Source organism: Pseudorca crassidens, chromosome 7 (genome assembly GCF_039906515.1).
Source record: "Pseudorca crassidens isolate mPseCra1 chromosome 7, mPseCra1.hap1, whole genome shotgun sequence".
Classification (NCBI taxonomy): Eukaryota; Metazoa; Chordata; class Mammalia; order Artiodactyla; family Delphinidae; genus Pseudorca; species Pseudorca crassidens.
This window is the reverse complement of record NC_090302.1, coordinates 97027266-97045923: the sequence shown is the minus strand read 5'-3', so window position 1 is coordinate 97045923 and position 18658 is coordinate 97027266. Positions and strand designations below refer to the sequence as shown.

Here is an 18658-nt window from a genome sequence, read left to right as displayed (position 1 = left end):
TGTTTATCCAAAATATCTTGACTTTGCCCTCATTTTTCAAAATCTTCTGAATATACAGTTCTAGGTTGAATGCCTGCATTTGCATATAAGAGAAAGGTTGGTACTTTAGTAATCATGCAGCTTAAAAATCTGATCCTGGTGTGCAGGCCCCAAATGGGGGGGGGGCAAACAGGGCCTGGCCCTCAGGTGTCCTTGCTCCTGTAACTGTGAGTTTCTCCTGATGTGGAGGACCACATTACTCTCTCTCTCTCTTTTTTTTTAATTGGGGTAGAGTTGCGATACAATGTTGTGTTAGTTTCTGTTGTACAATGAAGTGAATCAGCTGTATGTATACATATATCCCCTCCCTCTTGGACCTCCCTCCCACCCTCCCCCCTACCTCATCCATCTAGGTCACCACAGAGCACTGAGCTGAGCTCCCTGTTCTATACAGCAGGTTCCCACTAGCTATCCGTTTTATACATGGCAGCGCACATATGCCAATCCCAATCTCCCAATTCATCCCACCCCCTCACCGTGTCCACAGGTTCATTCCCTACATCTGTGTCTTTATTCCTGTCCCGCAAATAGGTTCATCTGTACCATTTTTCTAGATTCCACATACATGCATTAATATATATTTATTTTTCTCTTTCTGACTTACTTCACTCTGTATTACAGACTCTAGGACCATCCACGTCTCTACAAATGACCCAATTTTGTTCCTTTTTATTGCTGAGTAATAGTCCATTGTATTACTTCTATTACTTCTCTATGCTCATAGGTATAATGGTCCAAATGTTTCCAGCATGGAGATAAAATTGCAATTAACTTGTTTCTTTCTTTTTTTAATGAATGTGTATTTTTTTTAATTAATTAATTAATTTTTGGCTGCATTGGGTCTTCATTGTTGTGTGTGGGCTTTCTCTAGTTTTGGCGAGCAGGGGCTACTCTTTGTTGCAGTGCATGGGCTTCTCATTGTGGTGGCTTCCCTTTGTTGCAGAGCATGGGCTCTAGGTGCGCGGGCTTTAGTAGCTGTGGCTCGTGGGCTCAGTTGTTGTGGCTTGTGGGCTCTAGAACGCAGTCTCAGTAGTTGTGCCACGCAGGCTTAGTGGCTCCATGACATGTGGGATCTTCCCGGACCAGGGATTGAAGCCATGTCCCCTGCACTGGTGGATTCTTAACCACTGCGCCACCAGGGAAGTCCCACTAGTTACTTTCAGTGGATGCAGTTTCCCCATGGGGCTTAAAATATTTGAATCCACAGCTCATATTGAAAAAATAGCCAAATAATCTATTTAAATTCCATTTCAGCTTACTTGATATATATGACATCTCCAAAGTATCAATTGACTCAACCAAAGCAGTAAATTATAATAGCATATACTATGGGCCAGGGGCTGTGCTAAGCCCTTCATATGGGTTGGTTAATTTAACTTTTTGTTAGAAAAATCTATGTGCATCATTAACCTGAAACTGGGAATATCACTTTGAATTGATTACCTTAAAATATTATTTCCACCCTTGTCTCTAAAGTGGCTTAGCAATCCTACCTTTCAGCAGTATGCATGAGAAACATTCTCATATTGTTTCTATTTCAGTTTCTAATACTTTACTAAATGAAAAGATAACTCCTTGAGGGTAGTTAATTTCATGTCTCAGGACAGAGTAAAGCAAGATGTTATGGATCATCATGTTGTGAACAGAAAGCAAGGATCCTTTAAAAAAAAAAAAAAAGAGTCCGGAAGAATTCTGGAAGAATGATGGAGTCAGGTGACTCCATTTGACTCAATTTGATGAGACAAGAGAGAATACCAGTTATCATATTAATTATAGATCTTCGAACAAGTTGAGACTGTAAAGATCCATTTAATGAAAGCTTGATATGATGGAGATAAAATATAGTTGTTATTAAAAATTATTGTAGAAATAATTCTAATTAGATTACCAATCAGTGAATTTTCTGCTTAATTTAGTTTATCTCTGTATTTAAGGAATTGTTATAGGCTTATGTATAGAAGTAGGAGAGGCTGAATAAATGAAATTATGATGAGTTTTTTTACAAAAGTAATTTATTACCCCCAAACAGAGGTTCTGAAAATCACATAAAATAACCAAATAGCTATCTGGTCAAACAGCATGGCAAAATAATGAATTCACAGTCTATTCATAAGACACTGGAAGACACAGCCAGTACATGTCCTGGCCGAAAATCTTTGGCTGGCAGCTGAAACCTTGCACCCTGGCTGGTCTGAGAGATGTATTTTTATTCTAGGTGAAGCAAATTGTTAAATCTCCTAGAAGGTATGAGCATAAGTATTGCTATAACCTCAGCAAAGTAGAAACATTGAAAACAACACAAATGAATATAAACCACCTTGTCAATGGCTTTGTAATAGGTTGGGCATAAGTGTTACAAAAATTTTTGTCATCACATTCATAATTTGAGTGTTCTTTTTTCTGATTTTAAAGTTAATTTAAAAATTTAGGAGAAACTGACATATTAAACATTCTAAGTAATAAAATGTTTAAGGTAATTTGATGATGGTTTTAGTCAGCCTGATTTTATTTATACAGCTAATTTTTTAAAGTAATTTTATTTATAAATTAAAGTAATTTTATTTATAAAGCTAATATTTATAAGCTAATTTGTATATTGTGGAAGTATATAAAATGTTCAGAAAAATTCTATTTGATAGATTCATATTGCTTAAAATTTTGAGCAGTAAAGAAAACGGGTATTTCTCTATACACATTAAACATTCTAGGAAATATTCAAAGAATAAATCTGGCACCAGTAGGTAGAAAGTCTTGCGTGTGTGTGTGTGTGCCAGTGTGAAGAAAATGGGAGCAAGTCAACTGTTAGAAGTGTCAGGACCTGCATTGCACTGTGTCTATCAGGAATTAATTATCTGTGTGACACTCAGCTAAGCAATGAAAGCCCTTGTGCTGCAGGTGTCTGATCTGTAAAGAGGGGATAATTATAAACATTTTACCTCATTGGTTGCTTTTAAGAATTAAAGTCAAAGATTAGTTATGCAAAGTGCTACATTCGGTTATAGATGTTCTATGTTAAGAAATTTCTTAAATGTTAGGTAGTTTATAAAATTTCATTTTTCAAATCTAAAGGGCAAGTTTAGACCTGAGAGCATTTGTAGTTACAAAGTCAGTGATAAACTCTGAATCCAGCATCTCATCCTTTTGTAATAGAGAAGAACAAGTCGGACTCCATATTATATCTTCCTTTTACTTTAACCTATGTGCTCTGTTGCCTGTGCTTGGTCATGTTGGCTCTGCACATTTTGTAAAAGAATGTTGCCTATAGCCTGAAATATACAGGATAGCCTGTATTCTCAAGGCTTTGACCTTTAAAAGTATAACACTTCTCCATTTATATAGAGATAAAAAGTTGCAGAAGAGAGGGTAACATTTGTCTTGTTAGCTGTTTATAGGAACATCATGACCTGACCCGCATGGACAGAGGCAGGAACAAAGGATTCCAACACCAAGAAGTTTGCAACAACTAACCATGCCCCTCCCGCACCTTGTCTTCAGAAATGCTTTGCTGAAACCCTTCAGGGAGTTGTGGGTTTTTGGGCACCAGCCACCCATCTCCTTGCATGACCCTGCAATAAACAGTTATCTACTCCAAAACTTCAGTTTGTTTGGCCTCACTGTGCATCAGGCACACAAACTTGCATTTGGTAACACTTTTAACACAAACAATAATACAGTAAAGTGAATATACATCATTTTTCAGTCATAATCAAAGGATGGCAAATGTACTGCATTACTAGTAATTCTGAAACAGAGGTTTCATAGGAAGTAGCAGCTTCTTTTCCCAGCAATGTGATCTACGTATGATAAATTCAGTCACACATCTTAGGCACACACACCTATCTTCCTAAAACACCACCCATACTTGTACTAAACTTACAGCACATATTAGTGGCTGATGGTCTGATGAAACTTTCAGCAGTAGCTAGCAGGAGCTGCACCTGTGAGAACTTGTACAGCAAAACGAGGCTCAGGGAACCGAACTTAACTACTAATAAATGGTTGTTACCCTGGATGAAGCAACTTAGACTTGCTTAGAAGGCCTGTGAAGGGAGAGGAAAGGATTGGATGGCAGGATATTTAATGCTCCTGCCAATAGACAATCTCTATGATTCTGTGAATATGAATTGTTTTTTGTTTTAGGTAAAAATATGATTTTTTTTCTGAACTTAAATTTGCTAAACCATTGTTTATGAATACTTTCATCCTTTCAAAAAGTGATAATAGTCATATGTAGGTTTAGGTAGTCCATAGATCTATCATTAAAAATATTTTTATTCAGCTGAAGTAGTAAGTTATTTTCAATGTGCACAAAATCTATTAATATCCCCCAACCTATAAATGTGCCCATGGGCACTGTGAGGCTGTGGGTATACATAAACACCAAATCCATTTCCTCCACCACTTTGTGTGCAGACCATTTTATGTCTATCACTTTCTTTTTCATTCTTTCTTCCATGTTGCCACTCACCATAGACACACTTTAAAAGGGAAAGTGACAGCCGGGATCTATTGAAGGTACGGAGGGACTCAAATATTTTTGTACATGGATTGCAAAACAGTAGATTAAGTAACCCAATACACATGCTTTTATTTAACATATGTCCATTTCATCTCCTTTGTTTAAAGAATGGCTTGATAATCCAACTGCATAGTCAGACTTAATACTAGATGGAAAGTGCTTCAATCATATTTGTCTTCTTTCGAGGCAAAGACCATGAGAATCATATTTTATTTTTAAAAATCCATTGAAAGCTATTATCTATCAAATGTTCTACATGAAAGAAATTGAAAAAAAATCCAGAAGTAGTGTTTATTTAGACAAACAGAATATAAATTCCCCAATATGTTTTTCTACATTACTAAATAATACTGGGGAGGTAGTGGGGGGAAGGGTTCACTTCATAAGGAAGTAAACAGAAATTCCTAAATTCTAGTCCCAATAATGAGTGTTAATTATATGCTATTTTCCTTTTTTTATTTGAAAATAAAACTTGAGGAATTATTATTATTTTTGAACTTTTATTTCATAGAAGGATGTTATTTGGAATCTGTATATATATAATTAGTGCTCTAGAAACCCAACTGTCTGGGGAAAATCATGTTTAACTAGTTATGAGTATTAGTAAACATTCAACAAATAACTTAGTGATTGTTAAATTATTGTTCTCTGGCAAAGGTTTAAATATCTATATTGATAGGTATTTTAACTTGTAGTAGTAGTCGGTAAATATCCATTACTTTGTGTTTCACTTTTTGTATGATAATTTAAATACCACCATAAATAATATTAACAGATCACGGCATTCCTTATATATACAGTAGAGATAAAGTAATATACACACCACTACAGAATGTATACATTTGCACATTTTTTAATATTTTAAGGGAGAAACAATATAATTTCATAGTTCAAATTTCATTCAATTTTTCTTAAAATATTTTCCTAATTTAATTCAAAAATGTTATTTTATTAACAAATAAGCAGGAAAAATTTACAAATCAGTCAGGGACAGTGGATGAGGCATCACTGAAGTTTGGTAAAAATATTTTAAAGTTTTCCCTTTAGAAAAGAGAGCATGGTGCAGTGGATTTCACTATCTATAAATTTGTAAAATTTCAGGTACCAAAGTGATGCATTCTTTTGGAACATAAGGTGATCACTTGTTAAAGTTGCAGTGATTTAATGATGTTTACACTCAGCTATGCATCTAATGGAGCCTGTAATTTTTGTGTTGAATCCTTCCCCAAACTGCACATTCCTTTGGGAAAACAACTACATATATGTAGTTTTTCATTTACCAAGGTAGGTCCTTTACATATTGCTAGAGTGACATCCTAAACTTTTTTCATCCTTTATTTAAAGAAACTTGAATATAGATACAATATTATGGTAGATGGACTTTAAAGGGGTCCCCATGATCTCAGCCTGCTGGTTCAGGTCCTTATATAATCCCTCCCCTTGAGTATGGGTGAGACCTGTGACTTGCTTTTAACCAACAGAATATGGCACATGGTATGCGATGTCATTCCCATGATCACATTACATTATACAAGACTTCCTCTTGCTAGAAGACTTGCTCTAGAGTCCCTCTCTCTCCTCTGCGAGCTTTGAAGAAGCAAGCTTCCATCAATCCTCCAGCAGTAAGGAATGGAATGCTATCAGTAATTATGGGAGCGAGGAGGCAAATCCCTCCGTAGCTGAGTTTCCGAGTGAAAACACAGCCCTGGCAGACACTAGATTGCAGCCTTGCAGAAGTCTCAGTGAACCCATGTCCAGATCCTGACCCACAGAAACTGTGAGATAATAAATGTGTGTAGTGTTAACTCAGTAAATTTGTGGTAGTTTGTTACACTGTGTAGAAAATTAATACAAAACCATAAGAAAAATTTTTTGAGAAAAGACAATATAAAGGATCTCTTTTCCCATTCTTTAAAAAGAACACAGAAAAGTAGGCATACACTCAAATGTAATAGCAAGGCAAAATGCATATAAATCCAGATAGTCTTATTGTGGTCAGAGTAAGTACCTGGCAGGCACATGGCAGGTGGGATATAGAGAAGGCAGTGCATTTTTATTATAACTGGCTTTTCAGCACAAATGGTGACTCCATGCAATTATCTAATGACCACTGCCACAAAAGTAGTTATTGGATCAATCCCCAGAGTTAAAATGAATTTTTTGCTCTCGTAGTATTCAAATATACCCTACTTAAAATGAACTAGTTGATTTTGGGTGCTCTATTGGAAACGTATCTCAAGATTCTAGAATCTTGACTAGAATGACAAATTTAGTTCAAATCATATAACCTGTATCTTCCCTTAACATAAGCATCCTTCCTCTGATATTCCAAGTAGTAACAAGGTGAGAGGATAACTCAGGGAATGTTTTGCCTAGATTGGCTCAAAATTTAGAAAGGAAAATGAAAATATTTGGTTCAAATATGACTTCTTCCCTAATAAATGACCAGACCATCACAGGAAGTCAAAGGGTTGCTGACATAACCTTCAGAAACAAAAATCACAGGACTACAAAGAAAAGTGAAGCGACTTAATCACCTCATATATAAAGGAAATAAATTTAGGATTATATTTCATTCAGATGTGGATGGAGGATACATTTCCAATGTTAAACATGGAGTTTATATATGGGCACAAGTTTAGTTAGAAAATATACATTTTTTTGTGAGCTCATTAGGTGATCGTTATTACAATTTACAAAGAGTATAATGACAAATTACAAAGAAAGATAAGCAAATTATCACAGATTGAAATCCTTTACACATTTTTCTACCTATGAATTCTCTGTTCTGTATCTGAACTTACTAGCAGAATTTCATAGCTGACATTCAACACTCATTTCGTCACTAAAATGTATCAAAACTGATTTAAAAGAGACAAATAGTAAAAACAATCAGCCAAAAAAATGTTTTTCAGGTTTCTAATGCAGTTTTGGCCACTGGGCTCTGGTTCACAGGAATATGGGAATGCAGCTGAAGGCCATCCGAGAAGCACTTCCCGGTTTATAAATGTCAGCAGGTGATTGATAAAGGAAGCATAATGGAGGTTTCCACGAGACACAAAACATTAGAGTCCAACTTTGACTTTCATAAACTTCCGTGTTGAATTTTTAAGAGTAGGGCCACAGCTCAAATTCTTATTCTCACTTAAAACCCAAAATAATTATGCAAAATACATTTCAATTTTAGAGATCAAGTCAGAACAGTCAGAAACTGCCGGACAGTAATTAATGAGCACACCTAAGTCACTGTTACATAAGTAGATCAAGAAGTAGCACTGAGCAGAGCCTCCAGGGACCATGCGTGAGCAAGTTGATGGCGCTGCACACCCACCGTCTGTCCCAGGAGGCCAAGGGGGGGGGGGCTTCATCCACTGTGAGCCTCTGGCTTAGCAAGACAGTCACATCATCATAGTAATAAGTAAACGACCACTGCTGATCAGAAGAAATACTCTTTCTGGCTTTCACTGACTGTACTTTGCATGTTGAGCTCACTTTTCAGAGCAGTCTCAGCATTGTCTCCAGTTTTTGGAATGTTCGACTCATTTTTTTCATATAGCCATCTCTGTTGATAAATGCGTACAGCAATGGCAGTGATGCAGAGCAAGATAAATATCACAACTGCTATCACACCTACAGAGAAAGGAAAACACAAAGTCAAATTATAAACTGTAAATGTCAGCCTAACTAGAATCTACACTAGCATCATTTATCATCAGAAAATTTGAAACCAAGTGGTGTTATAACATTAAGTGTACTTCTAAGTCCATGCAAACTTTAGACACAGAGGTTTTATGCCTTAATTTCCTAAAGACATATCATGATTGGATTTCAGTGAATGTTTTCACTCTAAAATGCAGAAACACAATGAGGTCTCTTAGGTTATGCCTACACTTCATGCTAATTGAGCAAGCAGGTTTTTATTATTTTAAAAGTGTAGAGTGTGTAGCCCCACCACAGAGTGATTAAATGCTTATGTGTATTTTAATGAAAATTCAATTAAATTTTAATACTGATATACTGTTGAACTACAGTAATGTGGTGTGTATCCCATCTATCTCTATGAGACCAACAGAGTCTTAAGTGATTGCTGCCTCTGGGGGGTCCACACCTTTGTGTGATCCCCCGTGACCTGCTTCTAACCAAAACAATATGACAAAGGTGATGGGCTGTACCTGATTATTTGTAAATGATTACATGATTATGTTATATAAGCTTGTAGCATCTGTCTTGCTAGAGTCTCTTTCTTCCTGCTGGCTATGAGGTGGCAAGAGCCATGCTGGGAAACCCCACATGACAAGGAACTGCAGATGGCTTCCAAGTGCTAAGGAAAGACTCTGTCCAGGAGCCAGCAAAAATTCAGAAGCTCTCAGTCTTACCTCTGCAAGACACTGAATGTAGCCAACAACCATGCAACTGAGGAAGTAGCTCCTTCCTCAGTGGAACCTTTAGATGAGACTCCAGCCCAAGACCCCTGATGAGGCACCTTGATTTCAGCATTGTGAGAGCCTAAGCAGAGGACCTAGCTGAGATGTGCCCAAACTCCTGACTCACAGAAACTGAAGGATAATACATGTGGATTGTGTTAAGCTGCTACATAGGTGGTAATCTGTCATGCAGCAACAGATAACTAATATACCATTTTATAAAAAATTGTAGACATATTAATAACATTCAGTTATCTGTAATTAAAAGGAAAACATTTCTCTTGTTGGAAATGTATTGAAGACATTAGGTTTGCCAGCAGTTCTCAACCTTGGCTGCATAGCAGACAATAACTCAGAATCTTTTGGTGGGAGGCCTAGGTATGAGCATTATTTTAAAAGCTCTTCAGATTATTTTAATGCATCATCAGGGTTGAGACTGTCAAGCTAAGCCATAGGAATGTTTACTCAAGCTATATCACATTAGTGAAGAAGGAATCCATTCTGAAACAAATAGATAAAAAGAAGCATTCACTAGTTAATATAGTTTTAAGATGACTGACACAGGCATTAAGCATGAATTAATATCTCCATTTAACAAATGTAAGCAAACATATGTTACTGCTTAGTTGTATAAATCAAAATTTGTATTGCAAAATGAGGGTTCTTCATTATACTCTGGGACAGACATAAGCAAGTGTAATGGAGCCCAACAAACTCAAAGCTTGGTTGGGTATAACTGGTCACAGAGATTCCTGGGCACATGCTATCAGGAACCCAGACCCCTTCTTACCTGAGAGGAGGTAGCATATTTATTATTTTGTGAATATTCTTAAGTATTCATAAGTAGAATATTCATTACTTTCAATATATTTTGCATCTCACTTGGGAACAAACAACACAGTTACTTTAGTTATTTTTATGTCTAGCTACAGGACCTTGCTTTAAGAGCTATATCATATCCAATTTTAGTGTCAGGGACCAGTAACTCTCAATAACATTGATCAAGCCTCTTGATTATATGATGACTCTCACTATTACACTGACCCACCTACACATCCAGGGTTTTCTGTATGTGATTGATCACGTCTAACTCTAGCTTGTTTTTGTTTCATGAGGTTTGGTGGGATCCTAGAAAAACTTCTATCTCTACCCCCTATCTGAAGAGATTGAGAAAATTTGAATAATGCATCTGATGCCTTCCATAATCTTCCTATCAGCAACTCCAGTGTAAGGGTGTTTTTGACAAACGCTCATGTCTGCCTGTGTCTCTGTCTATCTTACACATCTGTCTCTTTCTCTATACATCCACCTGCCCATCTACAATATGGATCCCTTGGCAAGAAACCCTCTGTGATCTCTGGCTTACCAAGTCTGAATATTGCTTAGGTTGATTCTCCTCTCCTATAACACTCCCTTTGTTTACAAGAGGAGAAAATAATGATGCAAAATGCAGAACATGGAGAAATCCACCTATTGGGATAATCCTTTAAACAGATCAAATATTTCACATGTGGGTGCAGTCTGTGATCAATTAGAAAAAAGTCTGATAATTCTTTTTGGAAGTTCCAAATACACTGGAAGTCTGTATACTCAGTGACTGACAAAGCACCCAGCAACCGGCCACCACACAGATGGAAGGCAGGTTCAAGTGAATTGTAGGGCCTAGTAAACTGAACCATTCTGTCCCTAAGACCTTCTGTGCTCTCATTCTCCATCCCATGTATCAGGAACCAAGTAGGATTTCTCAGGGGAATGATATTCAGCAAGAGCAATAAAACTCTAAGGACCACATATTTGTTCTATCATCAATTTGACTATTATCTCTGGTCTTGCTAATAAAAGGGAACAAACTATGATAATTTGTGAAATTTTGAACTTGGATTCCTACTTTGTAAATGTTAATCACATTTAAGTTGATTTATTTTCACTTAGCTTTGGCATTATAGTGAAGTCTTCTCATTAAAAATAAATTAGAATGATTTAGGATTAAGGTTTAATTTAAATTTTAAAACAAAAGTTAATCCTTTTAGATATGCATTCTAAATAACATGTATGGTTTTTATTTGTTCTTGGAGTTATAAAATGGAGGTCATATTCCTCACTCATTACAAAAATAAAAGGAGTTGAGACAGAAATGGAAATGTTAAAATTCTTACATAGATATGGTCAGCACTTTAAAATGTCTGAATACTTTCCTAATCGTCTGGAGAAAACTGGTGTCTGGATGGATACAGACGAAATGAACAGATCCAATCTGAGCAGGTGTGTAGCCGGCCTGAACAGTGGGCGCCCAGTCCTATCACCCAGCTCTAGCAGTAATTACCTCACTTTGAGGTAGCAAGGAATGGAGAGCAGTTTAGTTCTACTCACCAAGCAGAGTTTGCAAATTACTCACATTCCAATAATCTAATTAAACAAATTAAAACGTTCCTTGAATGATAAGGAGGGAGAATTGAATATTAATTTTTTTGAGTCAGACCTGGATAAATTTTGCTTCAAAGGATATATTAGAAGATATTTAAGATGTGATTACTTTTACTTCTTCAAATATATATATATATATATGCATATAGATGAATGGATTTATTTGATGGATATCGCTTTCTATCTATCTATCTATCTATCTATCTCTCCATCCTAAGATAAGCTTGATGCCAGACACAGTTTTATATCTTTATGTTCAGGAAAATGACAATTTGCATAGTTTAGGTGCTTCTCCCAGTATGTTTTATTTTTAATCTTATTTTTAAATGTTTTGGGCTAAGGGACTGAGAGGTCCATGGCTATTTTAAATCAAAGAAGCAAAAGTAAATGCATCTTAAATATGTATATCTCCTGAGAGATACTAATGGCTATATTCAAATGAAAATCCTCTTATTATTCTGTAGTTTGGCAACCATCCTTTAAAAAGTGTTTCAGTGGAGCCATCGATTCCTTCTAAGTATCTCCAAAGGGGCTGAATTCGGTACAATCACGTCAAGAACATGAGCAATTGTATGTGGCCTGCCACTGCCAGTGATCTCACAATCAGCACGGATTCTCACGGATATGTTTTGGACTTTGCTAACAGTGACAACAACGCCAAGGACGAGGTCATTCGCGGCCTCGTTACCTCCAATGACCGCGGAGTCACTTCTGTTCGCATTAACTAAGGGCTCTCCCTCATCTGTTGATCCAGAACGACCTACAGTAGAAAAAGAATGACAGAGGAGAGTGGAAAGGAGAACTTTTGAGAAATCCACAACATTTGAAAGAAGAGCAGACAACGCAGAGACAGAAATGAATTTGAAACGAAGAACCGAGAATGGAAAGACTAGGGAATGGGGAAGGTGTACGAAAAGAGGACTTTTGGAAACCTCTGGGATGAAGACTGGGCGGAAGACCGCGGTCAAAGGGCCACGCACCTGCGCCGCCTGAGAGCGGTCGGGTCGCCTCCGGCGCTGGAGCTCCGGGCCCCGCCCCCTCCGCGCAGCGGGACGCGGCGGCCACGTGTCCGCGGACAGTGACCCGGGCGGGCCCGCCCGGGCGCAGCGCCGCCTTCAGCGGGACGGCGGGACCGAAGCGCACTGCCGAGAGGCAGCCGGTGAAGCCTAGCGCGCCAGCCCGCTGCGTGTCGCGGTCCGCGCCGGGAGGTCCTGCGGGCGAAGAAGTGGGACACACAGTTAGGGCTCAGGAGCGACTGGCGGGGACGCAGGAATAGCCTGAGTCTGCGCAGCAGTGATGAACTGAACTTCCCTCCGAGCCCTTCGTGTTTAGGAAAGAGCCAGAGTCGGTACCTGCCGCCTTGGTTGATGCCCTGCGGGTGCTCACTCCCCGTGTGAGTCAAGCGAAGCTTCTTTGGATGCAGTCACGGGGCACTGACGAATGAAATCCTCCGCCAATGCATTTTTCAAAATATTTTTAACAGCATTTGTGGCCAGTAATTTAGGTCTCCTGGGTTGGGGGACAGCAGCGTTCTGGGAATCCCTTCTTGCAGTTTCCTCACAATTAACACCTTATTCTGGCTGACTGTTCTGAGCCCCACAGAGAGGGCCTCTCCGTAACTGCAAGTGCTGCCCTGGGAACTCCGCACCACACTTCCCTTCCCCCTCTTCACAAAGGTGGTCTCTGTCCCGGGTCCATAAATCAAGGCTTTTGCCCCCCATCAACCCCCTTCTGATCCCCGCCCTCATCCCCAACTGACAGAAGTTGGTTATTAAGACCGAAGAAGAGCAGCGACGGACACAGGAGAGAACATCAATTCGTTCACTTCAGTTATGATTACATCCCGCAGTGCGCTTGCTCAGTGGGAACGAAATCTGACCAAAGGCCCTTAGCTGTAGACTTCAAGTTTAAATGTATCAGTCTGGGAAGCGTCCATGTCCCCCACAGAGGAAACCACATAAGTATGAGGCAACTTTGGCATCTGCTGTCAAACTCCCTCTCACTTCACCTTGTGTAGAAAGGCACGTTGCCTCCTCTTTTTCAAACAATCATCAACAGCTACCAAGAATTTACCAAATGATTCCCATAGGCTGGGCATTGTGCTAAGTGATTTATAGACTCGTGAATAGTGGCATTTGAACTCTGAAGCCAGGGGTGTGTAACCACACTTCCAGCTAGCCTCGTCTGGTGCATCAGTTACAGAAGGTCACTCTCCTTGGATCATCCCTCTCTCATGCAACATGTGGGAAAGCCCGTGGTGGGCAGTGTGTTTTATTCTTGCCTCCCCCTTCACTTAGCTTAATGTCTGTTACATAGGATGCATGCAATATATATTTTATAATCGAAGAATAAATTTAGTCCCATTACCACCCTTCTGTGGACAGTTTGGGTATTGAAATTTTTAAAAATGTGTCCCTTTCAAGGTGTGACCTGAGAAATTCAGAGGACTGACCTTGTGATAAAAGATTACTTGCATTGGCTCCGGACAAAAATGTACATCCATAGTTGGCTGCCATCTTATGCCACTGAGTTTTACTGAATGTCGTGGTAACTAAACACATCCTCATTGTCGCTAAAGTTAAACAACATACCCTGAAGCTTCTATTTGAAGGATAGCAGCATATGCCACCCCCAAATATGCCATTTTGGCATAAGGATTATTTTCTTGAAAAACAGCAGGTACAAGGACACTGACATCCGCTTTCTGTTCCTGAAAGCAGGAGATAAAACTCTTATGGGAAAGCTGCCCTTTTTGTACCAGGAGGAAAAATACATTTTTATGACCAGAGATGAGGAGACCAGCCCAGAGAAATCTGTACATACAAACCTTGTTAAAATAACCCCTATCTTCCTTTCATCTCCTCGTACATTTTAGTTGCTTTTTCACAATCACCACTCTCTGTTCAACCTCATATATAAACACTTGGACCTATCTGCTTTTTGGGTCTTCATTTTCCTGTAGGGACTCCCATGTACATTTAAAAATCTGTATGCTTTTCCCCTGTTAATCTGTCTTATGTCAATTTAATTCTCAGGTCCAGCCATAGACCCTAAGAGAGGAGAGGTCAAGGGTTGCCTCCCATACAAACTCATGGGGTGGATTTCCTGAATCTTATTACAGGTCTCACCGTTTTTCCTATTAAACTTCATCTCACTATTTCAGTCTATAATTCCTGGAAACCAAATATTCTGTATCCTTATTTCTTCTGGCTTGGAAAAGAGCTGTACCTTCAAGAAAAATGGCCTAACTTTGAGATTTTCAGCAAATGTATTGGGAGTTACTTGGGCTTACAAAATTCTGTTCATGATTTTAAAGTTGCAAAAGTAAATGTTTGCTATGGAAAAGACCTCTAAAAACAACTAAAATTGGGGGCATGCATTTGCATTGTTACAATCATAATAGACATCTATCTGACACATATAGCTACCTTGGCCAAGTTGATTATACGAGACATCAAAGATCTTTATGCATGTGGAATTTCAGGTAGCTCCTTAAGTACACTGAAGTAAAATGAGCTAGGCACAACCCAACTAAAGGATTATCAATTAAAAGCGTAGTTTAAAGATGACTTTACTTTTTAAATTTTGCATTCAGATATTATCTATTTCTTAAAGAAAGGCACCCTTGCTTATGCATACTTGAGAGAATGTCAAGAAGAAATAAAATGGGAGACACTGCAATAGTAACACAGGACTTTTGCAAGGCTAACATCTGAAAAAAAAAATTACAGGTAAAATAAAAGTTTTAGTTGTTGGACAAATACTAGCTTTCCTGTTCCTGGTCAAAGTCTGACCTGAGCACTACTAGGCAAGGGTAACAGAAGGAATCTCAGGCAGACATTTATCATAATGAATTAGGCCAATTTTGTGGAATTCATTTTTTAAAGATAACCTAACTTCATGTCTTTAGATAGTGTTGTTACTAAGGAAAGAAACATCAGTAGCATATCATATTGCATTATATTTTCCTGTATTTCAAGACTGTACTTAATATTTATACATATATGTGGATTTGTGAGAGTGAATGTGTATGGGTGGATTTATATGTACCTGGAGAGCCTATCATTAATCATGTAGCTGTAACTATGTTATGCATGTACATGTGGGTATAAATATACATTGAAAGGTTTGGTGCTCAGTTTCCTGTCAATTTTCCATCCTGAGGTCATGGTTTTGATTCACTTTTTGCTTGGAGTAATTCTCTAGTATTTTCTTAAGATGGGAAACTTGATTAGTATTTAATCTCAATCATCTTTCCTTGTCATCCAAAATATCTTTTTTTAACCTGGTCAGATAAATTATATATTAGATGTATGAGTTGCAACCATTCTTCTTAGCAGTATACCATTCTCTCATTTTTATTCTATTGCTGCAAATGAGAAGTTGGATGCTGATGTCAATATCATTATTTTCCATTTTAGTAACTTCTGTCTAGAAAGTCTGGAAGATTTTTCTCTATGGTTTTGTAATTCACGGATTTTCCCAGAATTTCCCCAGATGTGTGTCTTTTCTCATCAGAATCAGTGAGTCCTTTCAATCTGCAACTCAGGTTTTCCTTTAGCTCGGAGAAATTTTTTTAATACATAAGTATTATCTTTGCTTCTAATTCTCTTTCTGGATCTCTATTCATATTAGGTTTTCTAGATCTAACTTCCAAATGTTTTATTTTTCCCTCCTAATTTCTACATCTTAATCTTTTTGCTCTGTGGCTTGAGACATTTCATCTACATGATACTCCATGCCACTATTTAAGGATAACCAGTGATGATTTTCTCCTTTAGATCACCCAGTGAAATTTTGAAAAATCATATTTATTTTAATTACTAGAGTTGGTGCTTGTGTCTGTGTGTGTGACTTTATTAAAATCTCTTTGAGTGCCAAGTTTCATCCTAGTTGTCTTCCATCTTCTTCAATAGCTCTATTTTTTTTTTTTTTTTTTTTTTTTTTTTTTTTGCGGTACGCGGGCCTCTCACTGTTGTGGCCTCTCCCATTGCGGAGCACAGGCTCCAGACGCGCGGGCTCAGCGGCCATGGCTCACGGGCCCAGCCGCTCCGCGGCATGTGGGATCTTCCCAGACCAGGGCACGAACCCATGTCGCCTGCATCGGCAGGCGGACTCTCAACCACTGCGCCACCAGGGAAGCCCCAATAGCTCTATTTTGATGCAGGAAATTTTATTTGTTGTTTTTTCTTCTTTCTCTACCCCTACTCTTGCTTTTAGATTCCCTTAGTGGTGGCATCATTATTTACTTATTTATTTATTGGGACTGCTTATTGGGACTCCATGGTTAAGGATGTTATACGATACACAGGTCCTGACACTGTGGACAGTGCAGCTTCTCTGCCCTATAGTCAGCAGCAGACCTGCATTCAGACTATCTGACTTCTTATAAAGCATAGGAAGAGGTCTCTCACCCTCACCCTCACCACGGTAGGAAGGATGTGGCCCGATAATCCATCCCTTTCTCAGCTCCAGGAGGAGCAGAGAGGATGGGGACCATAATGTGGAGCAATGTTGACCTTCCCGTTGGAAGTCTTGAGTTCCCTGCAAGACAAACTTTCCCCAGGATCCACGGTCTTCACATACCACCCTAAGACTTTGCTGTGTACTACTCCTCCAGTCCAGAGGGCAAACTCCTACCCCAGCTCTCTCATTCACACTTTCCTGCCTCCTCTTGCCTGCTGGGCTGGCCCTATAGTTCCTAGGTTCAGGGGCACAAGCAAGTTGAACCGGGAGTAGAGGCAAGTCTTATGGTCCAAGTGGCGTTTCCCAGAAACAGGTCCACACAAAGTCAGCATCCGAATTAAAAGAACTGTACTTTTTTGTTATTGAGCTGCATGAGCTGCTTGTAAATTTTGGAAACTAATCCTTTGTCAGTTGCTTCATTTGCAAATATTTTCTCCCATTCTGAGGGTTGTCTCTTGGTCTTGTTTATGGTTTCCTTTGCTGTGCAAAAGCTTTTAAGTTTCATTAGGTCCCAGTTGTTTATTTTTGTTTTTATTTCCATTTCTCGAGGAGGTGGGTCAAAAAGGATCTTGCTGTGATTTATGTCATAGAGTGTTCTGCCTATGTTTTCCTCTAAGAGTTTGATAGTTCCTGGCCTTACATTTAGGTCTTTAATCAATTTTGAGCTTTTTTTTTTTTTTTTTTTTTTTTGCGGTACGCGGGCCTCTCACTGTTGTGGCCTCTCCCGCTGTGGAGCGCAGGCTCAGCGGCCATGGCTCACGGGCCCAGCCGCTCCGTGGCACGTGGGATCCTCCCGGACCGGGGCACGAACCCGCGTCCCCTGCATCGGCAGGCGGACTCTCAACCACTTGCGCCACCAGGGAAGCCCCATTTTGAGCTTATTTTTGTGTATGGTGTTAGGGAGTGATCTAATCTCATACTTTTACATGTACCTGTCCAGTTTTCCCAGCACCACTTATTAAAGAGGCTGTCCTTTCTCCTCTGTACATTCCTGCCTCCTTTATCAAAGATAAGGTGACCATATGTGCATAAAGACACAGACCTACTGAAGAACGGACTTGAGGATATGGGGAGGGGGAAGGGTGAGCTGTGACAAAGCGAGAGAGAGGCATGGACATATATACACTACCAAACGTAAGGTAGATAGCTAGTGGGAAGCAGCCGCATAGCACAGGGATATCAGCTCCGGGCTTTGTGACCGCCTGGAGGGGTGGGATAGGGAGGATGGGAGGGAGGGAGACGCAAGAGGGGAGAGATATGGGAACATATGTATATGTATAACTGATTCACTTTGTTATAAAGCAGAAACTAACACACCACTATAAAGCAATTATACCCCAATAAAGATGTTAAAAAAAAAAAATAGAACAGTGCTTAGAAAGACAATGAGTGCAAATCTATCTTCCCTGTTAGCTGACTCCTGAAATTCCATCATTAAGTTCCTTCCTTTTGGCTCAAAAATTTTCTTCCCTTTAAAGTGTAAAGAGAAAAAAAAGATGGGGGAACCTTAGGAGAATACTTAGTGCATTATTAGAAATTTACACATCAGGATGAAAATGTCTGATAAACCTCTAGTTTGAGAACACAGGCATCAACAGAAAGTAAGGGGAAATCAGGTGCAGTTTCATGCTAGGAAAGAAGGGGAGGGGAAAGTGGTTTGAGCGTGGATGTGAAGAAAAGTCATGTTTAGGAAAAAGTGAGCTAAGGGCTGAGGATAAAGTTCACTTCTACTGTAATTTTGAGTAGAACCCCTTAAATCACTTTGGATAAAAACAGATTTAATACA

The 18658-nt window shown here is 39.0% G+C and overlaps 1 protein-coding gene across 1 annotated transcript in view; it reads right to left on the bottom strand.

The window, feature by feature from the left end:
• Positions 1 to 5087: 5087 nt before the first annotated feature.
• LOC137228089 (contactin-associated protein-like 3) overlaps positions 5088 to 18658 on the bottom strand; it is a 197579-nt gene continuing 184008 nt past the window's right edge. The window contains exons 22-24 of the mRNA XM_067745051.1: positions 12387 to 12617; positions 12095 to 12166; positions 5088 to 8188 (exon numbers count right to left, since the gene is read on the bottom strand). Coding sequence (XP_067601152.1) covers positions 7995 to 8188; positions 12095 to 12166; positions 12387 to 12617 — 497 coding nt within the window. The 3' untranslated portion in view covers positions 5088 to 7994. The remainder of the gene's footprint in view (positions 8189 to 12094; positions 12167 to 12386; positions 12618 to 18658) is intronic.